Below are 24,006 nucleotides of genomic sequence, written 5' to 3'. Positions count from 1 at the left end.
CTTCATCAGTAAACTGTTCTTCTGTGACAGATTCACCAGGAATGGTTTTTGCTTCCTCTCCCTAAAGGATGTGGCATAAACATTAGCAATAAACTAGATGGATAGATCTCCACACCACTCCATACACCACACACATGCTCTGTGGAATTTTAGAAAAAGAAGGTATAAAAGTCTACTTGCTATTCTAGGGCAAGGGGAGAAGACTGACTCCATGGAATTATTTAGCAGTCAACAACACTCAAAGCATTAAACCTCAAATATGTATAAGAATGATGGTTAGCAACAAACTCCAAGAAGGAAGAATTTGAAAATATGTAATTACAGAATGCAGTTATAGACAAACAAAAAGGTTTTATTTGTTGAAAAAAGATTTAGCTAATGATTAGAGCACTAATAAGATTATTTCACTTTGAATAAATGTTTCTTCACTAGTTCTACCAAATCTCTCATTTTGGCGGATTGTCTTGTATCTAATTTGAATTGAGGTAGCACCTTAGTTGGGGTATTATATTAATCACTCTTTGTTTAATTTAAAAATTCCTTTACTGAGGGTAATATGTACATTTTTTTCAAGTACTGTGAGAAAAGTTTAGAGTACAGAGAAAACCTTATTTTTTTTCTAGACTTAGCCTTTCTAAGTTGTATATGAGAATAACTATGTCCAATGAAATACATAGTTTCAGAATTTCATCTTCAAGTGAAGGAACCCTCTGTGGTGACTGATTAATTACTTAAGGAATGTATGATGGCATCTTTCAGGTAGTGACTGCTATCTGATTTAGAAGAGGAAATTGTCAAGGCTCTTCCTCTGGTGAGTTAAAAAAGGGAATAAATTTTTAACTTGCCAAGGTGGCCTCATATTTTCCTGCTAATAGCTCAGTAGATTTAGATGGTTCCTTAATACCTATGAGCTTTATGATTATATGATAAGAAAAACCACTCAGAGGGCAAAAATAGGACTATATTTGTAACACATTACCTTCTTCACTGGTGTCAACATTAGGTCAGTCTCACTTAAGAGTTTTGGGGAACAAGAACAAGTACCTTAAGTGCAGACCCACTTTAGAGACCTGCTGACTTGTAGTAACTTCTTGTTGAAGAGGTGACCTGGACAATGCAGCAGTACTATGTACTATAGTTATTGTACCCTATGCTTTTTTCTTTTTTTTTTTTTTTAAGGAAAAATGGCAAATCTTGAGGAAGACAGCTGATTTTCTGGGAAAGTCAGGATTCTAACTTTTAATGTTATTGTCATGAGAAAGGTGGTAGTTCTGAGAATTTTGCCAGTGTCTGCCAATGGTGAGAAATTCTATGATTGTTTTTATTACAGCCAGTAGAAAGGAAGTTCTGGTTTAAAATAACAAAGACTAACTGAAATCTACCTTATTTTGCTAACAAAATTCTGTATTCTTTCTTTTTTTTTTTTTACAAAGTGACTTTGTACTCCTATAGATTGTGGGCTCATAGGTCATGGGTGGGACAGTAGACTCATTTTACCTCACTGAGGTACAGAGATGGGATGAAAATAAAACACAATGTTTCTTGTTGCTCATGCTTGTTTAGTTCATCCTGAACCTTGTTTATGACTAATTTCATTTAGCACAGTTAAGAGAGGGAAGGAAATAGAAAAATGTGTAGAGGTCTCCTGCCTGAATGCACTAAAATCTGTAACAAGTTCTTAAGGAGTATTATTTATGTTTTGCACGGTTGGTCAAAAGATACTTGGAATAACAGGCATGTCTGGCCTTGGGGTACAAAATGAAGCAGGGCAAAGGCCAGAACATGCTGGTCAAAGCAAATATCCTTTTCCAGTGACCCAAGAGATGAGTCTACCTATGGATATTACCAGATTGTCAACACCAAAATCAGATTAATTATGTTCTTCGCAGCCAAAGATGGAGAAGCACTATACAGTCAGTAAAAACAAGACCTAGAGCTGACTGTGGCTCAGATCATGAGCTACATATTGCAAAATTCAGGCTTGGATTGAAGAAAATAGGGAAAACCACTAGGCAATTCAGGTAAGACCTAAATCTAATCCCTTAAGATTATACAGTAGAGGTGACAACTAGAATCAAGGGATTAGATCTGGTAGAGTGTCTGAAGAACTATGGACAGAGGTTTGTCATGTTATATAGGAGGCAGTGACCAAAACCATCCCAAAGAAAAAGAAATGCAAGAAAGTAAAGTGGTTGTCTGAGGAAACTTTACCAATAGTTGAGGAAAGAAGAAAAGCAAAAGGCAAGGGAGAAAAGGAAAGATATACCCAACTGAAAGTAGAGTTCCAGAGAATAGCAAGGAGAGATAAGAAAGAGTTCTTAAATAAACAATGCAAAAAATAGAGACAAACATTAGGATAGAAAAGACTAGAAATCTCTTATAGAAAATTGGAGAGATCAAGGGGACATTTTATGCAAAGATGGGCATGATAAAGGACAGAATGCCAAGGACCTAACAGAAGCAGAAGAGATTAAGAGGTGGCAAGAATACACAGAAGAACTGTACATAAAAAGGTCTTAATGACCTGGATAACCATGATGGTGTGGTCACTCACCTAAAGCCAGACATCCTGGAGTGTGAAGTTAAGTGGGCCTTAGGAAGCATTACTACGGACAAAGCTAGTGGAGATAATGGAATTCCATCTGAGCTATTTCAAATCCTAAAAGGATGCTACTAAAATGCTGCACTCAATACGTCACAAATTTGGAAACCTCAGCAGTAGCCACAGGACTGGAAAGGTCAGTTTTCATTCCAATTCCAAAGAAGGGCAATGCCAAAGAATGTTCAAATGACTGTACAATTGAGCTCATTTCACATGCTAGCAAGGTTATGCTCAAAATCCTTCAGCAGTATGTGAACTGAGAACTTCCAGCTGTCCATGCTGGGTTTCAAAGACGCAGAGAAACCAGAGATCAAATTGCCAACATTCACTGGATCATGGAGAAAGCAAGGGAGTTCCAGAAAAACATCTACTTCTGCCTCACTGACTACGCAACAGCCTTTGACTGTATGGATCACAACAAACTGTAAAATTCTTAAGAGATGCGAATACCACATCACCTTACCTGTCTCCTGAGAAACCTGTATGCAGGTCAAGAAGCAACAGTTAGAACCAGACATGGAACAATGGACTGGTTCAAAATTTGGAAAGGAGTATGACAAGGCTGTATACTGTCACCCTGCTTATTCAACTTTTATGCAGAGTACATCACGCGAAATGCTGGGCTGGATGAAGCACAGGCTGGATGTTTTCTCCCAGAATCAAGATTGCCAGGAGAAGCATCAACAATCTCAGGTATGTAGATGATACCACTCTAATGGCAGAAAATGAAGAGAAACTAAAGAGCCTCTTAATGAGGGTGAAAGAGGAGAGTGAAAAAGCTGGCTTAAAACTCAATATTGAAAAAACTAAGATCAGGGCATCTGATCATACCATTACTTCATGTCAAATAGAAAGGGGAAAAGTGGAAGCAGTGACAGATTTCACTTTCTTGGGCTCCCAAATCACTGCAGATGGTGACTGCAGTCATGAAATTAAAAGACACTTGCTCCTCACAAGGAAATCTATGACAAATCTAGTGTTAGTTGCTCAGTCGTGTCTGACTTTTGTGACGCCATGGACTGTAGCCCGCCAGGCTCCTCTGTCAATGAAATTCTCCAGGCGAGAAAACTGGAATGGTTAGGTATTCCCTTTTCTAGGGTATCTTCCCAACCCAGGGATCAAACCCATCAAACTACACTGCAGATTAAAAAGCAGAGACATCACTTTGCTGACAAAGGTCAAAGCTATGTTTTCCCAGTAGTCATGTAGGGATGTGATCACTGGACCATAAAGAAGGTCCAACTTTATGAGTGTCAAAGAATTGATGCTTTTGAATTTGGTGTTGGAGACAGATTCTTGAGAGTCCCTTGGACTGCAAGGAGCTCAAACCAGTCAATCCTAAAGGAAATCAGCCTTGAATATTCATTGGAAGGGACTGATGCTGAAGCTGAAGCTTCAATACTTTGGCCAGCTGATGAGAAGAGCCAACTCGCTGGTAAAGACTGATGCTGGTAAAGACTGATGCTGGTAAAGACTGAAGGCAAAAGAAGGGAGCGGCAGAGATGGTTAGATAGCATCAGTGACTCAATGGACATGAATTTGAGCTAACTCCGGGAGAGGAGTTAACAGAGGAGTCTGGCATACTACAGTCCATGGGTTGCAAAGAGTCAGGCACAACTTAGCAACTGAACAACAACAATGGTTGGTTTTATATGGTTAGGAAAAAACATTATTTTACAAGTAAAGGCTTAGAGGCAGCAGAAAACTCAAAAAAGGTCAAGAAAGATTTCACTAGTTTAAACGTAAGTAAGCGAGATATGTTTGAGGTAACTATTGGACATGTCCAGGTCCTTGAGTGTCAAGACAATTCCAGGATCCTAGGAAAATCAATTAAAATTGCTGCCTATGAGATATGGTTATAAATTGACTCTTCAGTGGGGAAAGATGCCAATTTTCAGGCAGTCTCTGAAAGACATTTCTAGTAGGTATATTTATAAGCATAGTAAATACATTTACGTATATTGATTTATAATAATAGCCTTAGAAAAAAAGCAAAGTCTTGTTTATAAATAACAAGCAATATAGGTTGTTGAGATCTGTGGTATGCAGGTATTGTTTCCTACTGAAAATTCATACTATTTATGTATAATTAAAGGTAAAGATACTTATCTTAACCTTAACTAAATACGGTCAACTAGTGCCTTAATAAGGTCAAAACAAGTTGCATGATTATGTAAAAACTCACTAAATTCAGGGAACGGATTAGATAGTAGTTGATTAGATAGACTGGAAAGTTAGTAAGGAGTCACAAAATATATGTAAAAAATTTTTTCATCTTTAATTTGTCAGGTACATTCAGGCTCTCTGAAGTTCTTGAAAATATTTGTACTTTTAAGTAAATAAAATTTCCATGCTACTTTTGGTAATGGCATTATTTTTGGCAATATCTCTACCTACTTTTTCCTTGCCTATTTCAAAGGAAAATTAGAGCACATATAGTGTCACAGTGTCATTCCTGGTAGCCACCTTTATGAAGACTAACTGTACTTCCCTTTGGAAGTACTGCATTGTAGGATTTCTGTTTTTCTCTTCTTCTTGAATAAAATGAATAACAACATGAAATGTATGAATTTGCTTTAATGTATAGAACATTAAAACTTGAACTTTCAAAAAATGGGATGAGAAATATATATATATATAAACTTAGCAAATTGCTAAGCAATATGTATAGTATAACCCATTTTTATATTCCTAGAAACCCACATCCTGGGGATCTATGTACATGTATATTCTATGTACACATACATACCTATATACATAGGTATATAAAACAATCTGAAGCTTGTAAACAACAGTTACCTCTGGTAAGTGGAATGAATAGGTTGAACTTTTTGTACTTTTGAACTGTTTGGTGGGGGAAAACATACATTTAAACCCTTGTTTTGAAAATCAGTAAAATTGCTCAAAATTAGAAATAAAAATATAGTACCTATATACTATATAGTAAACTATATAGTAAAAATTCAGTTGTTTGAATCTTATCAAAGTTCACAATGGTTTGAATTAAAGTTTTTACCTTTGTAATCATAGAATTTGCTGAGCAAATAATACAAACAAGCTCATAGAGACTGGTCAGTTTACTTGAAACCACTGTGATATTATATTAGATATGAATGAATGAATATACTTATAAAATTTAAAAATCCCCAAACAAATGGGAGAGTTTAAGTTCATTTGTTTCTTAGGGACTTGAGAATATTAAACAAAAAATATTTAAAAATTAGAAAATGAATGAATTCACATATGAAATCAAAGAGAAAAATCATAAAATTATGCTTTCATCCCCTTTTTTATACAACTTGAATGGCTATAAAGACAGATTTGCCTAGAGCTGAGGTAATGGAATCTACTGCTTCCATTGATACTTCCTGGCGAAAGCTAGCTCTGGAAGGGGGTAAAAACTCTCAAATAGTTTTCAGCTCTAAGATTCTAAGTGCTAAGGAGATTACTATGGCAAACAGTGTAAATATGTTGGTTCAGTCCAAGGTTGGACAGCCTCCATAAAGTAGGTCAAATTCGTAGCATTCCAGCCCCATCAAACAGTTTCCAAGAAAGATAGCCCAATGCTGTCTCCTTCTATGCTACTGGAAAAGTCTAAGTGACCAAGCGCCTAATTTAATCTAGGAAAAGTTACTCCTTTTCATTTTGTCCTGGAAGAGAATACAGTATTGTGGAAAAGGCAGGTAGAAGGTGTGTCACTAGAGGGCCAGGGGTTGGGTTCTGGCTCCAGAATTGTTAACATCCAGCTGAGTGATTTTGGGTAAATCAATTCATCTCTAATCCTTGGTTTTATCATCTAGGAGAAGAAATAATTTTAGTCTCAATGACTCCTTTAGGTCCTAACATTCTCATTTTATGTTTTTTTTTTGTATTTTTTTTTTTTTAACAGAGATGGATCCCATGTGAATTTGCCATGTAGTACTTGCAGTCTCAAGCTCCTTTACATTACAAAGGTACCAATGTATGGAATAAAGAGAAAAAGCAAAAGAAATGTGTTTTTCAAGGGCCCCCAAAATGTGATCAGAAAAAAAGTAACCAGAAAGATTTCTATATATGTAGTTTAGAGATTTTTTGTTATACCTATTATACCTTCCAATTATAATTATAGTTATTCTTTAGCTTTTGAGTTTTCTGACACACATAAAAGACACTTCTCAAAGCTTGTTTAAGTGATTCCATTATTTATACAATGACCTCCCCATTTATAAAATCCATCTTCTGATGATTCCACTCAACCTCCCTAAAATTACACTGACTTCAAGAAGTGAAGATTTCGAGAGAACACAGTCTCCTGTGTTTTATGAAGCCTATAACATCATAGTGTATTTCAGTCTTTTAAACTTAAGCTTTAATAAAAATGTTTTTATATATATATAATTATATGTTACACTTAAATACATAAATAATTCATGCTAACAAAATTACTTAAAAGCTGACTTGCTAGTGCATGTCTAGAATTTTAGGAGACCAAAATAACCTTCATTGACTTAGGGAGGGGGTTGATGTTCCTATTGTTTCGTTTTAGTATTCTCCAGAGTAAAACTTCTCTACATTTTCTCCCACTTTTTATGCAGGATTATGTCTATTTCCTTCTGTCGTATGTACAGGAGTCAATTTCTCTACTGGGCAGCTGTTATAAATGAATGAGGTGAATTTGATGCAACATGAGTATGTCGTACGTTAAGCATAAAGCCATTATGTCTGGTTTGCTTTGTCTAGATGTTTTACTTTAAAATAGGACTTCTTAAAGACAGTAATCATGGGACTAGCAAAGCCTGAGCAGAATAATGGCAGAATATTTCAGAATATGTTCTGAAAAAGCAAATTAAGTATCTCTTCCCTTTAATCCCAGAAAATGTGTGGAAGGTATCTTTATGAGGTATCTTTATGAGATTATGAGGACTTTATAGATAGCAGCTCATATGCTTGCAAATATACTAGACAGCAATAAGTAATTTGGCTTGCCTGCTTGGAATTTTCAAAGAAGTGATGGCATCTTTGAGCTCAAGGTTGATTTGTGGATAATTTAGGATTTAGACAAGGACTTATTTTCTTCTCTGATGTTTCCAAAGTCTTAGAAAAATTAGACTAGAGCAGATTTGGCATATTTTCTTCTCTTCTTTCATCTCGTCTGCATGAAAAGTATTTATAAGCAGCAGGATTAAGAAGTTTGGGATACCTAAGCCAACTTCCCTGCCTCTCTGTTGGGTCTCCTGACACTTTGGAAATGGGTGATAAATTTGATAAATGGTTTTCAATAGATACTTCCTTTCCTTTCTTTCTCTTCAGAGCTGCTAACCAAGGAGCCTCAGGTTATTTGGACCACATTCAAAGGCCTGTGTATTGAAAATGGCTTCCTAGTTCTCTGCACTCAAATTATTCTAACATCAAGAAAGATCTCTCTAAAGACAGTGATGAAGATAAACAGCATACTGCCAGAAGGAGTCTGTGGGATCTCTCATGAATAAGGTCAGTACTTCAGAAGGCCTATGTGGGGGAAATCAAGATTTACTCATAGTGTTCATTTGTACCCTAACAGGGTGGAATTACATTTTTCACTTGCGGTAAGACTTGTTTCCCCTGCTTAAAAACATACAGCCTGATTTTTTGTATGTCAGTCAAGTTAAAAACCTTATTTCAGAAAGTTTTGCTTGGTTTACATTGTGTCACATACATCTATGCCAGGCTATAATGCCAAATTCTTAGTCACTGATTGATAAAGAAGAATTGATTTTAACTTAAAAACTGGTAAGACTGAGAAGGGAGCCTTTTCGTCCTTCTCTTTCTTTTTTATCTTACCTCATACTTCATAATAGCCTCTGGGATTTCAGTTGAACATTTCATTTGATATGAACTATTCTCTCACTAAGATAGAATCTTTTTTCACACACAGAACACTTCTCCAGGGAAAGCAGTATACAAATGCCAAGAATTCTCAGATAAAATGACAACTGCCACATGTCAAACACAGGCCTAGACAGAATACTCACTACCATGCAACATGAGTTTTTCCTTTCAGTGGTTGTTTTTATCAGTTTTCAAATATGCAAAAACACATATAGCACCATTTAGTTACCAAGCATGCTGAATTTTCCAAACCACAAGGCAGGTTCTAATAATACAGCATTGCCCCAAAACTGATCTAGCTTTGGGATACCTTTATAATCAAACGCCGGCGAATAACTCGGGTAGTGACTCTCTGTTCCTCCTCTGAGCTTGAATCACTCTCACTGCCTTTCAAGTCCTAATAAATGCATTTTTAGTATAATTTTACCATCACATTTTAAATAAAAGACATTCTGAGAAAGGAAATCAAGAAAGAATTATTTTTTTTCTTGCTAGATCTCCCTCTAAGGAAAATTCATGATGTATATTTGTGGAAATCTTAAAAAAATTTAAGTGGAAGGAAACTTTAAGTAGGATTCTAAATGAAATTACTCTGTATATGTATGTATATATGTGTATAAATATTAGTATCAAGTATACATAAATATATATATTTACTTTGACCTTTACCTGCATATATATACTTATGTGTATATATAAATGCAATGCATATATAAATGCAAAGTATACATATGCAGGTAAAGATCAACATAATAAAATTGTAAGTTCTTAAAAATAGCAATTATGGAAACTTTGGCATCAGAAACTACATACATGCTACTAATGATTAGTTTGGGGAAACAGTATAGATTTAAAACTAGTTTAAAAATAAATATTATACATTTGACATGAATGTATAACCTCACAATTAAGGCCATCTTTGACTTGATCTACAGAAAAAGGCATAGTATTTCTGATTTTTATGATATTTTGGTCAGATTCGACAACTTTATCAGAAGCTATTTTGAACATTGCAAAAGGTATACAAATATATCAGCATAATTTGTACCTAATACATAATCGGAACTCAGTAGATGTTTATTCCTTTATTCAAATGAAGAAATGTAAAATAAAATAGGTGAAAGCCTGAGGTTTTATTTTAAAGAAATGATATGAAATTAAAATAGAAACATTTCCCAGATAACTACAGATAAGAATATGGTAATTATACACAATATTAATTTTTAGGTGATAAGAATAGGAATAAGGAAAAACTACCAAGTGACAGAGTTATAAGTCAAAGGAAAAATTATCTTCAGCTTTTACTTAAATGTCATGGTGCAGGAGTATGTACTGAATAATTTTATTTCTAAATGTTAATGGAAATGATTTTAGTATTTTGTTTTCTAAGTGTACTAGTTATGCCAAATCTTATAGTCTCAGATATAGAAATTGTAGCTAATATTGGTAAAAATAAGAAAAAATAAGTAAAACTGTTAAAGGAGGCATAAGTGTTAGCAAAAATTAATGAAATGTTATTCAAATACAATAGATAATAAAGTAGGCTATTTTTACCAAAGGTAAACTTACCAAATATTCTAAAATGTTACAGTAATATCAACCTTACCTTTGTAGGAAATTTCATCTGAACAAAATACCCTATTGAATAATGTGGTGTCAAAAGGAAATAGTTTTTAAGTTACTTACTCCTTGCAAAGATACTGACTGATAAATTGTCTATTACTTTAAAATTTTTTAAGAAAAGGACCATGCATTCTGGACACGTAGAATGATCTAAATATCGTGAAAGGGGGCCTTACGATGGCTAAAAAAATGCAGAAAAAGGTGAGACAGATTCATCTTGCAAAAGCATTACTGACCATTCAGTGATCAATAGATTAGATGAGGCAGAAGAGAAAGTTAAACCTGAATTATCCACAGACAGAATCTTAGACTGGGGAAAGATTTTCTCTGAGACATTTAAAAGCAGAAGAACATATGTTAATGCAAACATTAAAAATAAACCTAGATGTCAGTTTTATCATAATCCTATCAAGAATCATCTGAGACTAGCCCCTCACATAAAGAAAAAGTGGCCATTTGGCTAATGTTTGTTCCATTTTTCTCTATGGAATCTCTGCCAATATTAAGGTGAAGGGTAGAGAGAAGGTGGTAGTAGAATCTTGATCAGGATTCCTTTTAGAGAATTCTCTAGGCAGTGGCACAGAGGGTAACTCAGAGACCAAATAGAATTTTTCTCAGTACTCCTTGCCCTGGGTTGCTGCATGGAAAGCGGTGGAAAGTAGCAGAATTTTACCTTGTAACAGCAGGCAGTCATCCGTGTAAGAGCTGCAGCCGGACTTTTGACCTGATTTTTCAGGGGACAAAAAGGGGGCTGTTTTCTGAGATCATACATCCGATGACCTAGTTGGTTGCTATTGTACTATGGTCTAATCACAAAAGAGACATCCTGAACATCTTCGATTTCTTGAGAGGTCAGACTCTTATCTTCTGGAAGCTTTAACTTCATTATGAATTGCTATACTCCTGAAGACATTTTGCATTGGAGTAGGACCAGTGACCAACACTAAAGGCACAAACTCACTTATAAGACATCTCAAAAACATTTTCTAACAGTGATTATTTTCCATTACTGATGAATTCAGCTGCATTTCTATCCAGGGTTAAGCCTTTCATTTTCACACCCTCTTTATGCCTTTCCCATGGTTCCCCAGTGGGCAATATGTAGGCACATGTACACACATAGAAATACTTACTTACATTTATATTGTCATTTGATTTCAGAACTTTCCTATCAATTTCTAATGGGCTTTTGTGGAATACATTTTCACTGTTAAAACATCACTATGTAGCAACTCCCTCCTATAGCTCCTCACTATAGTTTGTGGGCTCATTTTAAAAAGGGAACATTCCATCCAAAGTCATATTGCTTAAATATACTGAGAGTTAACAAAAAGGCAGAAATCAATACTCAAAACAACAGTTGTCAGGAAGGAAATGAAAGAAAAGCCTGGGAATTTTATTTCCTCTCACTTTCCTTCCTAACAAGCAGGAAAGTAATCAAAAAAAATAGCCTGCAGAAGGGAAAAGGAAAGGATATGATTAGTTAATAAGCTGATAATTAGCTCCTAAGTGATTAGGAGTTTATTAAATTTTTCTAAACTTAAAATTAATCATGGGTTCATTATTTTACAAAAGATTTTTTTTTCTACCCAAAACACTGTAGAAGATCTTAAGTAAACTCGATGTTTTATGGAAAACTTCAAGTATTACTATTCCAAAGATGTATAACTCTCAATCTATGTCTACTACATAGTTCATGAAAAGACACAAAAATTGAGACAGCAAAAAGCAGTCAAAAATGTAGGAAACAGAACTGATATTAATTTTCTTATATCCATCTATGAATCATAATTTTAATTAAAATTTTCTTTAATGTCTAAAAATGCTTACCCTCAAAGAATAAAGAAATCTTATTTCTTATAAAGAAATAAATAATATAAAGAAATCATATAAATACTAAAAGCAAGCAAATAATTATGTGACAGTAAGGTTTTTAAATTATTAAAAACAAATATTAAGATAATTATCAACTTAGATATAAAAGTTACTAAAATGATACTTATAATGCTACATTTCTAAATGTCATCAATCAACAGTAGTATACCCACCTCATTTATTCTTAGGAACTGTGTTCTTTCAATTTTTAAAAAACCCTTTCAGGCAACAGAACTTACAGAGCTCGTAATTAGGTCAAAAGCTAGCAACTCTTTAAATTGTGTAAAAGAACCAGTGAGGGAGAGGATAATTATCCTCCATCCTCAAGAATGAAGACAAGTCAGGAAATCTAAATCCCAGACAGAATTAATATTGGATATTAAGATACTTACTACTTAACATCCCTGTAATTTCCCTTCTGAAAAATGGCTAAAAAGATATTTATTCCTAATGAACAAAGGTATGACAGCATACATTTTACTCAGTACTTTCTTTACTCCCATCATTAGTGTTATCATTTTTGATCACACATTTATAATTTGGAAATAGTAAAGAATATTGGGCCCAGTGCTACAAGATTAATCAAAAAAATTGAAGTGTCAGGACTTTGAGATTAAATGACAGCGTAGTAGAAGACTAGATGACGTACCTTCTGCTCAGACCCATTGGACCCCTCTTCTTCATGGAGGTTAAGCCTTGGCTTGCCATCTGCAGGAGAAGTCCTACTCATCTTTTTCATACTGACAGGCACACAGGGTTTAGGCTCTTCTATTACAAACTTGCTGGTTTCTTCTAGAGCCTTCTGATACGCTGCTAGTGATGATGCTGGTTCATCAACACGACCAGATCCTTGTATTTTTGGTTTCAGAGTTTCCTTTGCACTCTGTTTCCCTACGTCATTTTGGGATTCTGGAAAGTAAGATTTTGTCTTTGCTTCTGGAGTGACTTCTGCATGGCTTCCATTTGCTTCAAATTTTCCAGGCTCCCCTTTGAGATAGGAGGTAATGGAATCTCTACACTCGTCAGGGCTGCAACAGAGAAAATGTGGAAATTTACAATGGTTAACATATGGCTGCAAATGGGCTTCAGAGGCTCTGAATTTTCAACAACCATGTTTTTAACTATTTTTGAAGACATATAATAGAAAAGTATAAAAAATCTGGTTATTGGATTTCAAACTGTGGGGGTGTATCATGGGTGTGGGGTAAGGAGATGATACGTAGGCTCCAGGCTTCCTCTGCACTCCAACCCCCAACCTGGCTGGCTATGCTACCACTGTTTTTGTTTTAATTGTACTTCTACAGCCCCTTGGGTTCATGGACATACCCAGAGTTCCAGATCCACCAACCTAAAAGAGGTGGAGATCTCAAAATGCTTTTCTATTATTGCCAATGAAAAAACTGATGACAAAGGACAAAGTGAATTCCTGTGATGAGAGCTCTGGTATCCCCAAGAACCCTATGTTCCAGTCTCTGTATATATTTCCAATTGTGAATCTTACTGTTATGCTTTTCCAGACATGGAATAATCATGAGAACCTTACTTGGATCCTCATTTTTGTCCACTCCTGACCTCTGCTGACTCTCCTTGGTGATCAGGGTGTGGATGCTCACCTGATGCTTCTACTGCCTGTGAGAACTGTTTTTCTTTAGATTCTTGAAAATCTTTCTCTTCCATTACTTTCTTTTAAATTGGTTCTAAGTTTTACTAGTTTTAATATAGAATTTCTATCTTCTAGTTTGTATATTGTTTTCAGCATCTTTGATTACCTGTAGAATTCTGAAGACAGTAAAAGTGGAGCAATGTTTTCTGTGTAATATGTATATTATGCATATGTATGTGTATTTCTTATAAATCAGATTCTGAATAAACACCTTTCTCAAATATTAACAGCAATGCTATTCCATATGCTTAAGGGCAGACAGTCCCAGCATACTGTAAAGACTCTATATGATAACTATATCTAACTCCTAACTATATCTCATTTCCTCTTATGCAACTATAAATTATGTGACTGTATCTGAACTCAGACATCAAAATTAGTACTATATCTTGTCTCCATTGTCTCTTTTTTGTAGGCTGAACATAGAATTCATTGATGTTACAATTCTTCAAAAGGAGTTTTGTGAAATCTTCTTTGCAAATGTCTATACCCTCTGTGGGAATTTGTATTGAGCAAGCAATATGAAAATATTAAATGTGATTGTAAAATAAGCTGGGTAAAAAGAACTGATGTTAGGTTTATCACTAGTTGCCACTGAAGTAAAATATATTTTAATCTGATGTGTGTATAAAGAAAAATAATGCTATTACTGAGAGTCTGTTTGCATCCAGTCACTGGGTAGGCATGCTACAGGCTTTCTTTTCAATCTATAAACCTGTTTGAGGAAAGTAGTAGTATTCTTATCTTTGAAGCCAATTACAGTGATGTTCTTAGAGCTTAGGAATTAAAGTCATAAAGTGCAAAACCTGGTGATGCTGGGGTCTGAACCAGTGTCTGAAGGACACTAGCTCTTACCTTTCTACAGGAAGGCCACTATAAAAAGAGCCAGATTCATGATTAGGGAATTATTTTAGTTATAAACTAATCTCTATCATGCCAGTATTATTGGGGGTAAAGAATTACGTATTAAGCAAACGTCCCTCAGTTGTGACCTACTCTTTGCGACCCCATGGACTATGGAATTCTCCAGGCCAGAATACTGGAGTAGGTAGCTGTTCCCTTCTCCAGGGGGTCTTCCCAACCCAGGGATTGAACCCAGGTCTCCTGCACTACAGGCAGATTATTTATCAGCTGAGTCACCAAGGAAGCATATGCTATGTTGCAAATTATATAAAATATTCATGTAGAAAAAAGAAAGGATATATAAAATGTTGTGTTTTTCTTAGTATGATAAGGACAGATGATTTTTTTTGCTTCTCTGCATTTTCTATGACAAGACATTTAAAAACAATATGTAAAAGAAATTCACCAAAATTTCAGTGATGGTTATTGCAAATGATGACATTGTATTGATTTTTAAAATCTATATTTTAAAATCTTGTTTAGTAAACATATTTATGTTTGAAGTAAGGAAATAATATAAATGCTTATATTTCTACGAGACTTAGAATTCTGTTTATTACATTTTTAAAATGAGCATTAATTACTGGCTATGTGAAAAGAATAATAGAACAGGTAATAAAATAGAGAACAGTAGGCTTCTAAAGTAAAGAAAGTGCATCCATCTTTAGCGTGTATAAAACGTTTTATATTTTACTTAAGCTAATTATCAGTAGCTTTAAAAATTATATTTGAGTTCAATGTAACTTTCCCTCTCTAGATTAGCAAAATGAACCAACCTTTCAAGGCATGTATTATCCCAAAATTGAAATGGTAATTTTAGAAAAAGAGTAACTGCTAAAAAGCATATATTTAAAACAGACTATTGGAATTTCTTGGCAGTGCAGTGGTTAGGACTGTGCACTTTCACTGCCAAGGGCCTGAGATTGATCTCTGGTCAGAGTATCCTACAAGCTGTTTGGCGTGGATGGATGGATGGATAGATAGATAAATAGATAAACTAACATGTAACCTTCATTTCACTTTCCTTTTCTGACCCAGAGCCATACCTGTCATCCAGTCGATCTAGTAACCCACCAGTTATTCTTCGAGCTTGAGCAGGGGACTCTAGGTTTCCACTTGATGTCTCGTTCTGCCAACCTGTAATTGAAGACATTTCCAGTTCTTCTTGCTGAACACATTTAAGAATAGCCTGTACTTTTTCTTCTGTCGTCTCCTCAGACTCTACTCCTTCTTTAAGTTGGATGTCCTCAAATAGAGATTTGAGTCTTTCTTCTGTCATCTCCTCATCAGGACCAGATTTTCCTTTCTCTTGCTGCTCAGAGCTTACTCCTACTTTTCTAGTCTGCTTCAATGGCTCTGCTGGTTTAACATCTTTTGGGACCCCAGCCATCCTTCCGAGGTATTGAGGATACTCACTCAGACATATATTCTCCAACTGGCTCTCATCTACATCCACTGCTTCAGGTATTTCTGTTAAAGGCATTGAGTCTTCCAGTTTGCTGTCTTCTAAGGACGTGTCTTCTGCAGTTACAACTGGAGGTCCGTCTGCTGAATGCACTATGTTTCCCTGGGAAGGCACTACCCCATCACTCAGTCTACTAGGGGTTCTAAGGGGAGATTCTATGCTAGAGAGATCACTAAAATAATCATCTTGCTGGAAAGGGGTGGGAGGTGTGTAGTGCAACCCTGTGGGAGTTTCCAGTTCCACTTGAAGGGAAGGATAACCTATGGAAGACAGTACATTTGGACTGACTGAAATGAATTAGAGAACATCAAACAAAAACACATGGAATGACTTAAATTATATTAGTTATGAAAATGTATGATGAATTACAGAATAATGTTGATAAATTTATTGGTTTAGTTCAAATACTTGTAATATAATGAAATAAAAGACTAGTGGCAAACTACAATAAAATAGAATACTAGCTAATTAAGATATAAATTGTTTCCATTGATTTTGGTAATTTTAATACAGTAACTTACATTCACAAATTTAATCCAATATAAAGTCAGCTGTCATTACATACGATACATTTATTCCATGGCCAAATTAATACCCTTCTATCAATACTCTTCACATGCAAAATCCACATTGTGGTGGACTGAATACAACAAACCATAAGAAACCAATTTCTATAATTATTTATAACTTATTTTAAGAACTGTACATAAGAGTGATGCTACTGAATTCTTAACTCTTACTTATTTCATATAAAATTTACAGTAAAGAAAATGAATTTAATCTTTGGAAAGAAATGACTACTAGATTTTAGAGCAGTAGCACTGTGAAAAAAATCTAGAAAGATGTTAGGAAAAGGATTTAAAAGGCAGATAAAGTAGAGAAGACTCCATGTATACTTTTCAGGTATCATAATGTGACAGAGATGAAAAGGTTGTGTACATGTGGAAGTCTTGGTGAACTTGGTGGTAGGGATCCACTCAGAACCACGAATCAAATAAAGAGAAAAAAGAAATGATACACAACAGACAGGAGGAGAACTACTTGCAAAGAGCCTTTGAATGTTCATGACAATCCTATGAAACACAGAGGTTTACTAACCAGCCTACACAAAGGGGAAGGAGGGAGCAATTCCTGTGTTTTAAACCTTGCTGTGTGTACTAAGGCAGTATTTTTCTCCTTCAGCAGAGAGAAAAGTCAACAATGGTCTGGTCATGGTGAGGAAAGGAAGTTTCACAAAAGTTCAGCAAAGAGGAGAGACAGGAAAAAAAGGCAACCAGGCACATTTTCTGACTTATTGGTCTACAAAACTGAAGTATAATTTTTCCATTAGTCCAAGGTAAATATCAATTTCGCTTTGGCTGTAAATTCAACTTGCTATAGGTTGTGAACATTTTTTATGTTATGGTCACCCATAAACCAAAATGTTGTTGAAAATTTCTCGAAGACTACATGAGGTTTATAATCTGCACAAATAAAGTTGACTTCATAAACACTCCTAAATTTCTCTAAGAATTTTAAAAATAGGGAATGTAAAATATTAAGATGTAGCAACAGAAAGTCCTTATAAATATAATGATATGCTGATTCTAAAATGTTAAAATTAAATGAGACTTTCAATTCCATTGAATACTTTCATTGTTTTCTGATGATCTTGTTAATTAGAACTACTTTTCTTAAATTTCCCAATAAAGAATATTAAAATATTCTATAAATTGTATTTTGTCAATAATTCAACCTTTGATAGAACACTGGTCTATCTTTATCTTGTGCTCAGGGAGTCTGGGCACCAATATATAGTCTCATCTATAAGACAAAGCCTTGAAGAGAGCTTTTTTCCAGGTTCTGTAGTATTTATAAACTTAAAAAGAAACCACTTTTGACATTATTACCCACATGTTTATGTTATGGGGATAACAAGGTACACTTTAAACTTTTGACTGACTTTAGTAAGCAGAAACTTTCTAAGAATTTTGAGATCTTTTGTCATATGTGCAGATTTGTAAGTTATTGATTATTGGCTAACTTTTCTGTTTAAAAATGGGAAAATAATCACAGTATTTTTCAAAAATTGAAATAATAGAAAAATATCCCTAGCTCCTCTTCTTGCCTCCACATAATCATTTTTTACTGAAAATTCAATATAGGAATAAATTTCCATTTATGAAGGTAGATGAACATCTTGAAAAACATATTTGTTATGCCTTTCTTAATACTTTGATGAAAAAGAGCCCCAACTTACAAAATGAAGGAAAATGGCAATATTATTATATAAATTAAGCTAATGTAAAAGAGGAATTATTATGTTATTGGCGACATCTATGCTCATTGAATTAGAAATTATGCTACCTTATTATACACAATGGATAAGGTTTTGCCAAACAAAAAGTGGCAGCTTATGAAGTTAAAATAATGCTAAATAACTAAAACAGCTTTTTGAGTGATATATTAGCCTCTTTCAGCACATGCTTAAATACTTGGTTCTCAAGCATTTACTTAACAATTTGTATAATAATCCACAATTTGATTTTACCTATATAGGAACAAAAGAGTCTTCTTGTTTTTTAGGTTAATGTAAAAAGTGACAAATCAACATGTTATCTAGATATTAAATTCTCTTGCATTTGGTCATATAAAATACTTGAGATACCAACTCTTTCAGTTAACTTATGCCTTTATACCTCATTATTTGTATTTTATATAACAGACATTTATCAAGTTTGTTCTAACAGAGTGTTTGTTTGCAGACTGTGGCAGAGAATAAGCTGTGAAAATGAGAAATTAAGTCAAGCAAATCACAATTTAGTTGGTTTTACATGACTACTTTGTTCTACTGCACTTTCAAATTTTACCAAATGATTAAGTAAATATGAACACTAAATTCAATTACCATCCACGGGGTCATGGAAAACATTGTTCTCATCTGCAAAGCTTCTGGTGCCTGAAATATTTCCATAATCAAATATTGGTCCTTCTAGCAGAGTCACTATATCTATTCGATTAATTTTTGTCAAGACCGAAGTTAAGGCATCAGCTGAAAAAGGATGAAAAAAAAAAAAAAGGTTGAAAACCCAATTACATTATTTTCTTTTACATCCTCACAATATTCACATGAAGGCATGGCTTTCTTGACCCTCCTGACATTTTAGTTCCTCCTCACTCCAACTCTGCAATATTCACTATTCAGAGGGCTCAGAAAGCTTGTAGTTCCAAGGAAAGATGTTAGGGTCTTAAGAAGCATTTTGTGAAGCTGTGTGTGATGGCAACAATATTCATTCCATCTTGGTAAGGTGCAGAGCAGATGGGCCTCAAAAGAGCTAGATTCTTTTAGTTATAAGGGGAACTTACAAAACTTTAAACACATTCCTCCCATTAGACTGTCAAAATAGGTCACCTCTGTATTTGATGCTTAGCATTTTAATGACTTACTAAGGTCAGGCTGACACAGGCAAGCCCACAATAACTGCACATTGTTGTGGGTTGGCATTTGTCACAATATAGCACCACTCTCTTTGCCTCACCTCAACAAAACTAAACCACACAAAACCCCAGAACAGTGGAGAGTTCTCTGCCATCACAGAGCAGGCTAGATAAAATGATTTGGTTCTATCCTTCTCTATTTTCCTGCACATCCATTTCTGGCCATAGCAGTAACTTCACAGTGTTTCCCACCAACACCTCATAATTGAACAGCTAGAATTATATTTTCATTTTTGATGGTCACAGAACTACAGACAAAATGCAAAAATCCCCTACTGCTTGCTTCATAAAAAGCTCCCTAAAGAAAGAAGTTTAGAATGTTAGCATGAAATTAAACAAATATAACTTCAAAAGACTTGCAATTGTTTTACGATCACTGTGGTTTTCTTAACAATAGGCTTATCTGAAATATTAGACATATGCAGTTTTCAAAGTTAAAGTAATATAGTTTCAGCATACTTGTAGCATTTTTTCCGTCTCTGGTTACCCATTTTTTTAATAACATGAAGCTTTGAGAAATTAAAGAATTCGGATTTTCCACACGTATTTGATTGATTTCATCCACTGAAAAATTCAGTTCCCTTGCCAGTTCTGTAGAAAAGAAAAAGAGTTACTAAGATTTCATGTTATACTTTTATCATATATATTTTATAAAAGTAATGCTTAACTGCTGCCAAAACAAAAAAAAGGGGGAAAGAATTCTATAGTAAAACCCAAGTATAGCCTTGGGCATTAATCTTTATATACTTGATTTTACAGCAAAGTAGTGATAATACACAGGCTGTGACTTCTCTCTCTTGAGGTAATTCCTTGGTTATAATCAGATATCCTTTGGAGATCATTTTATAAAGATTTTTAATCTGTTCAAAGAGGATGTTGATAGATTCTTCTAATTTAGCCAAATTATTATCTGCAATTTGAAGCAAACTTCATATAAGATAGGTGTGCTAAGTCGCTTCAGTCCTGTGCAACTCTTTGTGACCCCATTGACTATAACCCACCAGGCTTCTCTGTCCCTGGGATTCTCCAGGCAAGAATATTGGAGTGGGTTGCTGTACCCTCCTCCAGGGAATCTTCCTGACCCAAGGATCAAACCCGCTTCCCTTCTGTCTCCTACATTGCCCACCTTCAGTGCCACCTGAGAAGCCCATAAGATAGTTAGGGATATACAATTCATAAACATGCCACAAGAGAAGGCAGTAGGGTTTTTCTCTAGGCAATATTCATGAAACAGATCTTTTTCTTACATAATACTCTATTCTATATGCCTTCAAGTTTCATCAGTACCACTTGGGAGGTTAAATGATGACTCAAAGCCAGATCACTGTCTATGTAGGATATGCTGCCATTTGTGTAAAAAATAAAAGGGAGATAAGCTTTCTGTCCAACTAAGTGTATACAGCCATACACTCAGTCTTGTAGATGCAGACAGTTATCCCTGGAAGGATACGTATGATATGAATAGCTGCCTTGGGGGAGTGAAATTTGGGAGTCAAAGATGAGAGGGAGACTTACCTTTCAGTGTATAATTTTTGTACAATTAAAAAAATCTGTCAGATACGTATTAGCCTTAAGTGATTATAAGAGGTAAGAAATGGGAAAATCCATGGAAAAAGAATTGGCCGAGATTCTACCCTGCTTAAGAACCTTTCCAGCAGTTTGGCAAAATGTATTCAGAGGCTCAAAAAAGTCTCTATCCTTTGGCCAACTGATTTCACTTCTAGAAATCTACGATGACAATACACAGGGTTGTACACAATTATTTACATACATGAATGTCCACTGTAGGCTTGTCCTACTCAAAAACTGAAAACAGAGCATGTGTTGAACAAAAGAAGAGGAGTTAATTAATGTAATGCAGTGGCTGGCAAACTGATCACAGCCTGCAGCCTGCAGGGTGCTTCTAGAAATGAAACTATATCTTCATAGAGCAAAACTTAGCCTTAATATATGGGATACACATTTTCTCTTCCTTTTACCAACAAAAGCAAAACCTGAATTTATTTCATGATTCACTAGTGCATTGTGACCAACAGCAAAACACCATTGTAAAGTATGTGTACTGGATGTTACTTATCCATTAAACTAAGATCAGAAAGAAATAAAAAGAAAATTAATTGTGTATAGAACATTTTCAAAATTTTTTATAAAAAAGAATCAAAGTACATTGTTACTTGTTAACAGTAGTTCTCAGGGATGGATTTAAATTTTGTCCTTCTAAATGCTAATTTTCCTAATAATCTTCATTTTATATATAGTAATTCAAATTAGAAAAGATAATTTTTTTTAAAGTTCCTTATCTCTTTGTGTCTTAAGGACAGTAATCCTTATTGTCCTCATGACCAAACCATATCCTTTGTCTAGAGACTCAGTGTGGAGCAAAGACACTGTCACTGAGAATTTTACAAATTTTATGACTTTATGTTTCTTCTCTATTTTCATGTCACATCTCCAAAAGGTTACTCTGACAAACTAAGGACTAGTTTTACTTAAAGAAAATAAGCTAATAGTTATGGGCAAGTAGTACTACAAAAACAACATTAGCTCCAGGATATTTTCAGATGATAATGTCCAGTGTTAAAATATGCATGCATGCTTAGTTGCTTCAGTCCTGTCTGACTCTTTGTGACCCCATGGACTGTAGTCCAACTCTTTGTGATTCCATGGACTGTAGCCTGCCAGGCTCTCTGCCCTTGGGGTTCTCCAGGCTGGAATGGGTTGTCGTAACCTCTTCCAGGGGATCTTCCCAACACAGGGGTTGAACCTGCATTTCCTGCATTGCAGGAGGATTCTTTATTGTTTGAGCCACCCAGAAAATATAAATATTGTTATTTTATGTTCATACATATTTATACATGATGAATTGCTATTAACTCTTAATAGTCTGCAAAGGATTACTCAGATCCCCTGCTTTTTCTAGAGCTCCACTAGGTTAGGTCAGTAGGAGTGTGCCTTAGGGCAGGGCTGGGCAGAAGGAGAGGAGTCCTTTTAATGGAGAGGGTAGGTAGCTCGAGATTCAGGGCATTGGAAAAAAACAATTGCAGGTGACCTTTTGTGCCATGATCTAGTTTTATAATCTCCCTTTTGACAGCATAGATAATTACTTCCTTGAGAATGTATGTCCCTGATAGTATGCAAGATGACTTTAAATATGACAGTAATTAACATTTATTTATGTTTAATTATTATGCTGTTTGGCTGTGCATTAAAAAAAATACATACTACCTATAAAATTTAAAATTTCTCTGATTCATGTGAAGTAGGATTTGAGGGGCCCAGTTACCATCAGAATACAAAGCAGTACTATCCAGTACTTAATCTTATGTGAAGTAGAATCAAGCCAAATATTCCTTTTCTACACACCAATTATAAAAAGTTTCATCCATTTCACAGATCCAACTATTTTTGTAAATTGAATAGATTCATTTATCTATATCCTTTTTCTTAAAAATTTAATTCAAAATTTAACTGTCATCCTTTGTTTTGTTGTTTATATAGTTATTGAAAATGATCCTTGTTTTCTGTTATCACAGTGATATAATGGGCTTCCCTGGTGGCTCAGTGGTAAAGAATTCGCCTGCCAATGCAGGAGACACAGGTTGAATCCCTAATCCAGGAAGATCCCACATGCCTTGGAGCAGCTAAGTTTGTGTGCCACAACTACTGAGCTTGTGCTCTAGAGCCTGGGAGCTGCAACTACTGAAGCCCGTGCACTCTAGAGCTAGTGCTCTGCAGCAAGAGAAGCCGCTGCAGTTGAGAAACCTGTGCCCTACAACTAGAGAGTAGCCCCTGCTTGCCACAGCTGGAGAAAAACCCACACAACAATGAAGACCCAGAAGGTCCAAAAATAAATAAAATTATTAAAAATAAAAGGAAGCATTTTGGGGGAAAAAAAGTGACATAAGATTTCCTTTTAAATAAACCTTTGAGCATAAAACTGTGTCTCCTTAAAAGTTTCAGGTAAATAAATAATATGTGTATATTATAAATAATGTGTGTATATCATAAAAATTGTGACAAAGACTCATGAATGATTAAACTTTGTGAAAACTAGGCATGGATTAGTTGAACTATTGCCTAAGAGAGCTGCTCTAAGGGCGTAAACTGTGCTTCAACATTTTGTATTATTTAAAAACCATAGCCTTTAGGTATATTTTCCTTTATGCCACAAAATAAACCTTCCATTAGGTAAAAGGTTATCCTATATTACCAGAAATGGCATTGTGAAGAAAGTGCTCAAATTTAAGGTAAAATAAATTAAAATTTTCTATTCTATAGTGTATATGCATGGAAAAGCTTTGAAAAAAACACAGTATACAAGGTATTATCTGTAATTAACTCTGGGGAGATAGAATTATGAGTGATTAAAAATGTTTTTTATTCCTTTTTAAAAAAAATAATAAACTGCTTGCGAAAAAGACAAATTAAGAAATTTCATTCAGGTGTATACACACTTACCTGTCCAACTGAGTCCCAGGTGATCGGCTACTATTGCCATCCTGATATCTGTCCGTTCACATGGACTCTGTGGACCTACGATTTACAATTTCT

General features: G+C 34.9%; 1 protein-coding gene and 1 long non-coding RNA gene across 3 annotated transcripts in view; one reads left to right on the top strand and one right to left on the bottom strand.

Moving 5' to 3' along the window:
- The window catches only part of ANK3 (ankyrin 3), a 365,422-nt gene that overhangs the window by 19,475 nt on the left and 321,941 nt on the right, over positions 1 to 24,006 (bottom strand). The window contains exons 38-43 of one of the 2 annotated variants that reach the window (XM_081569013.1): positions 23,914 to 23,988; positions 19,915 to 20,046; positions 18,866 to 19,009; positions 15,560 to 15,650; positions 12,597 to 12,975; positions 7,040 to 7,042 (exon numbers count right to left, since the gene is read on the bottom strand). In XM_081569013.1, the coding sequence (XP_081425139.1) occupies positions 7,040 to 7,042; positions 12,597 to 12,975; positions 15,560 to 15,650; positions 18,866 to 19,009; positions 19,915 to 20,046; positions 23,914 to 23,988 (824 nt within the window). Of the gene's footprint in view, positions 1 to 7,039; positions 7,043 to 12,596; positions 12,976 to 15,559; positions 16,239 to 18,865; positions 19,010 to 19,914; positions 20,047 to 23,913; positions 23,989 to 24,006 lie in introns of both variants that reach the window. The other variant, XM_081569014.1, reaches the window with a different exon arrangement.
- LOC145537972 (uncharacterized) overlaps positions 1 to 24,006 on the top strand; it is a 169,396-nt gene that overhangs the window by 108,816 nt on the left and 36,574 nt on the right. Inside the window, exons 3-4 of the long non-coding RNA XR_014076543.1 lie at positions 7,892 to 8,071; positions 17,161 to 17,314. This is a non-coding gene — a long non-coding RNA (uncharacterized LOC145537972). The remainder of the gene's footprint in view (positions 1 to 7,891; positions 8,072 to 17,160; positions 17,315 to 24,006) is intronic.

Source organism: Giraffa tippelskirchi, chromosome 2, assembly GCF_054371585.1.
Source record: "Giraffa tippelskirchi isolate mGirTip1 chromosome 2, T2T-mGirTip1v1.2.pri, whole genome shotgun sequence".
Taxonomy (NCBI): domain Eukaryota; kingdom Metazoa; phylum Chordata; class Mammalia; order Artiodactyla; family Giraffidae; genus Giraffa; species Giraffa tippelskirchi.
This window is presented reverse-complemented; position numbering and strand designations above follow the sequence as displayed.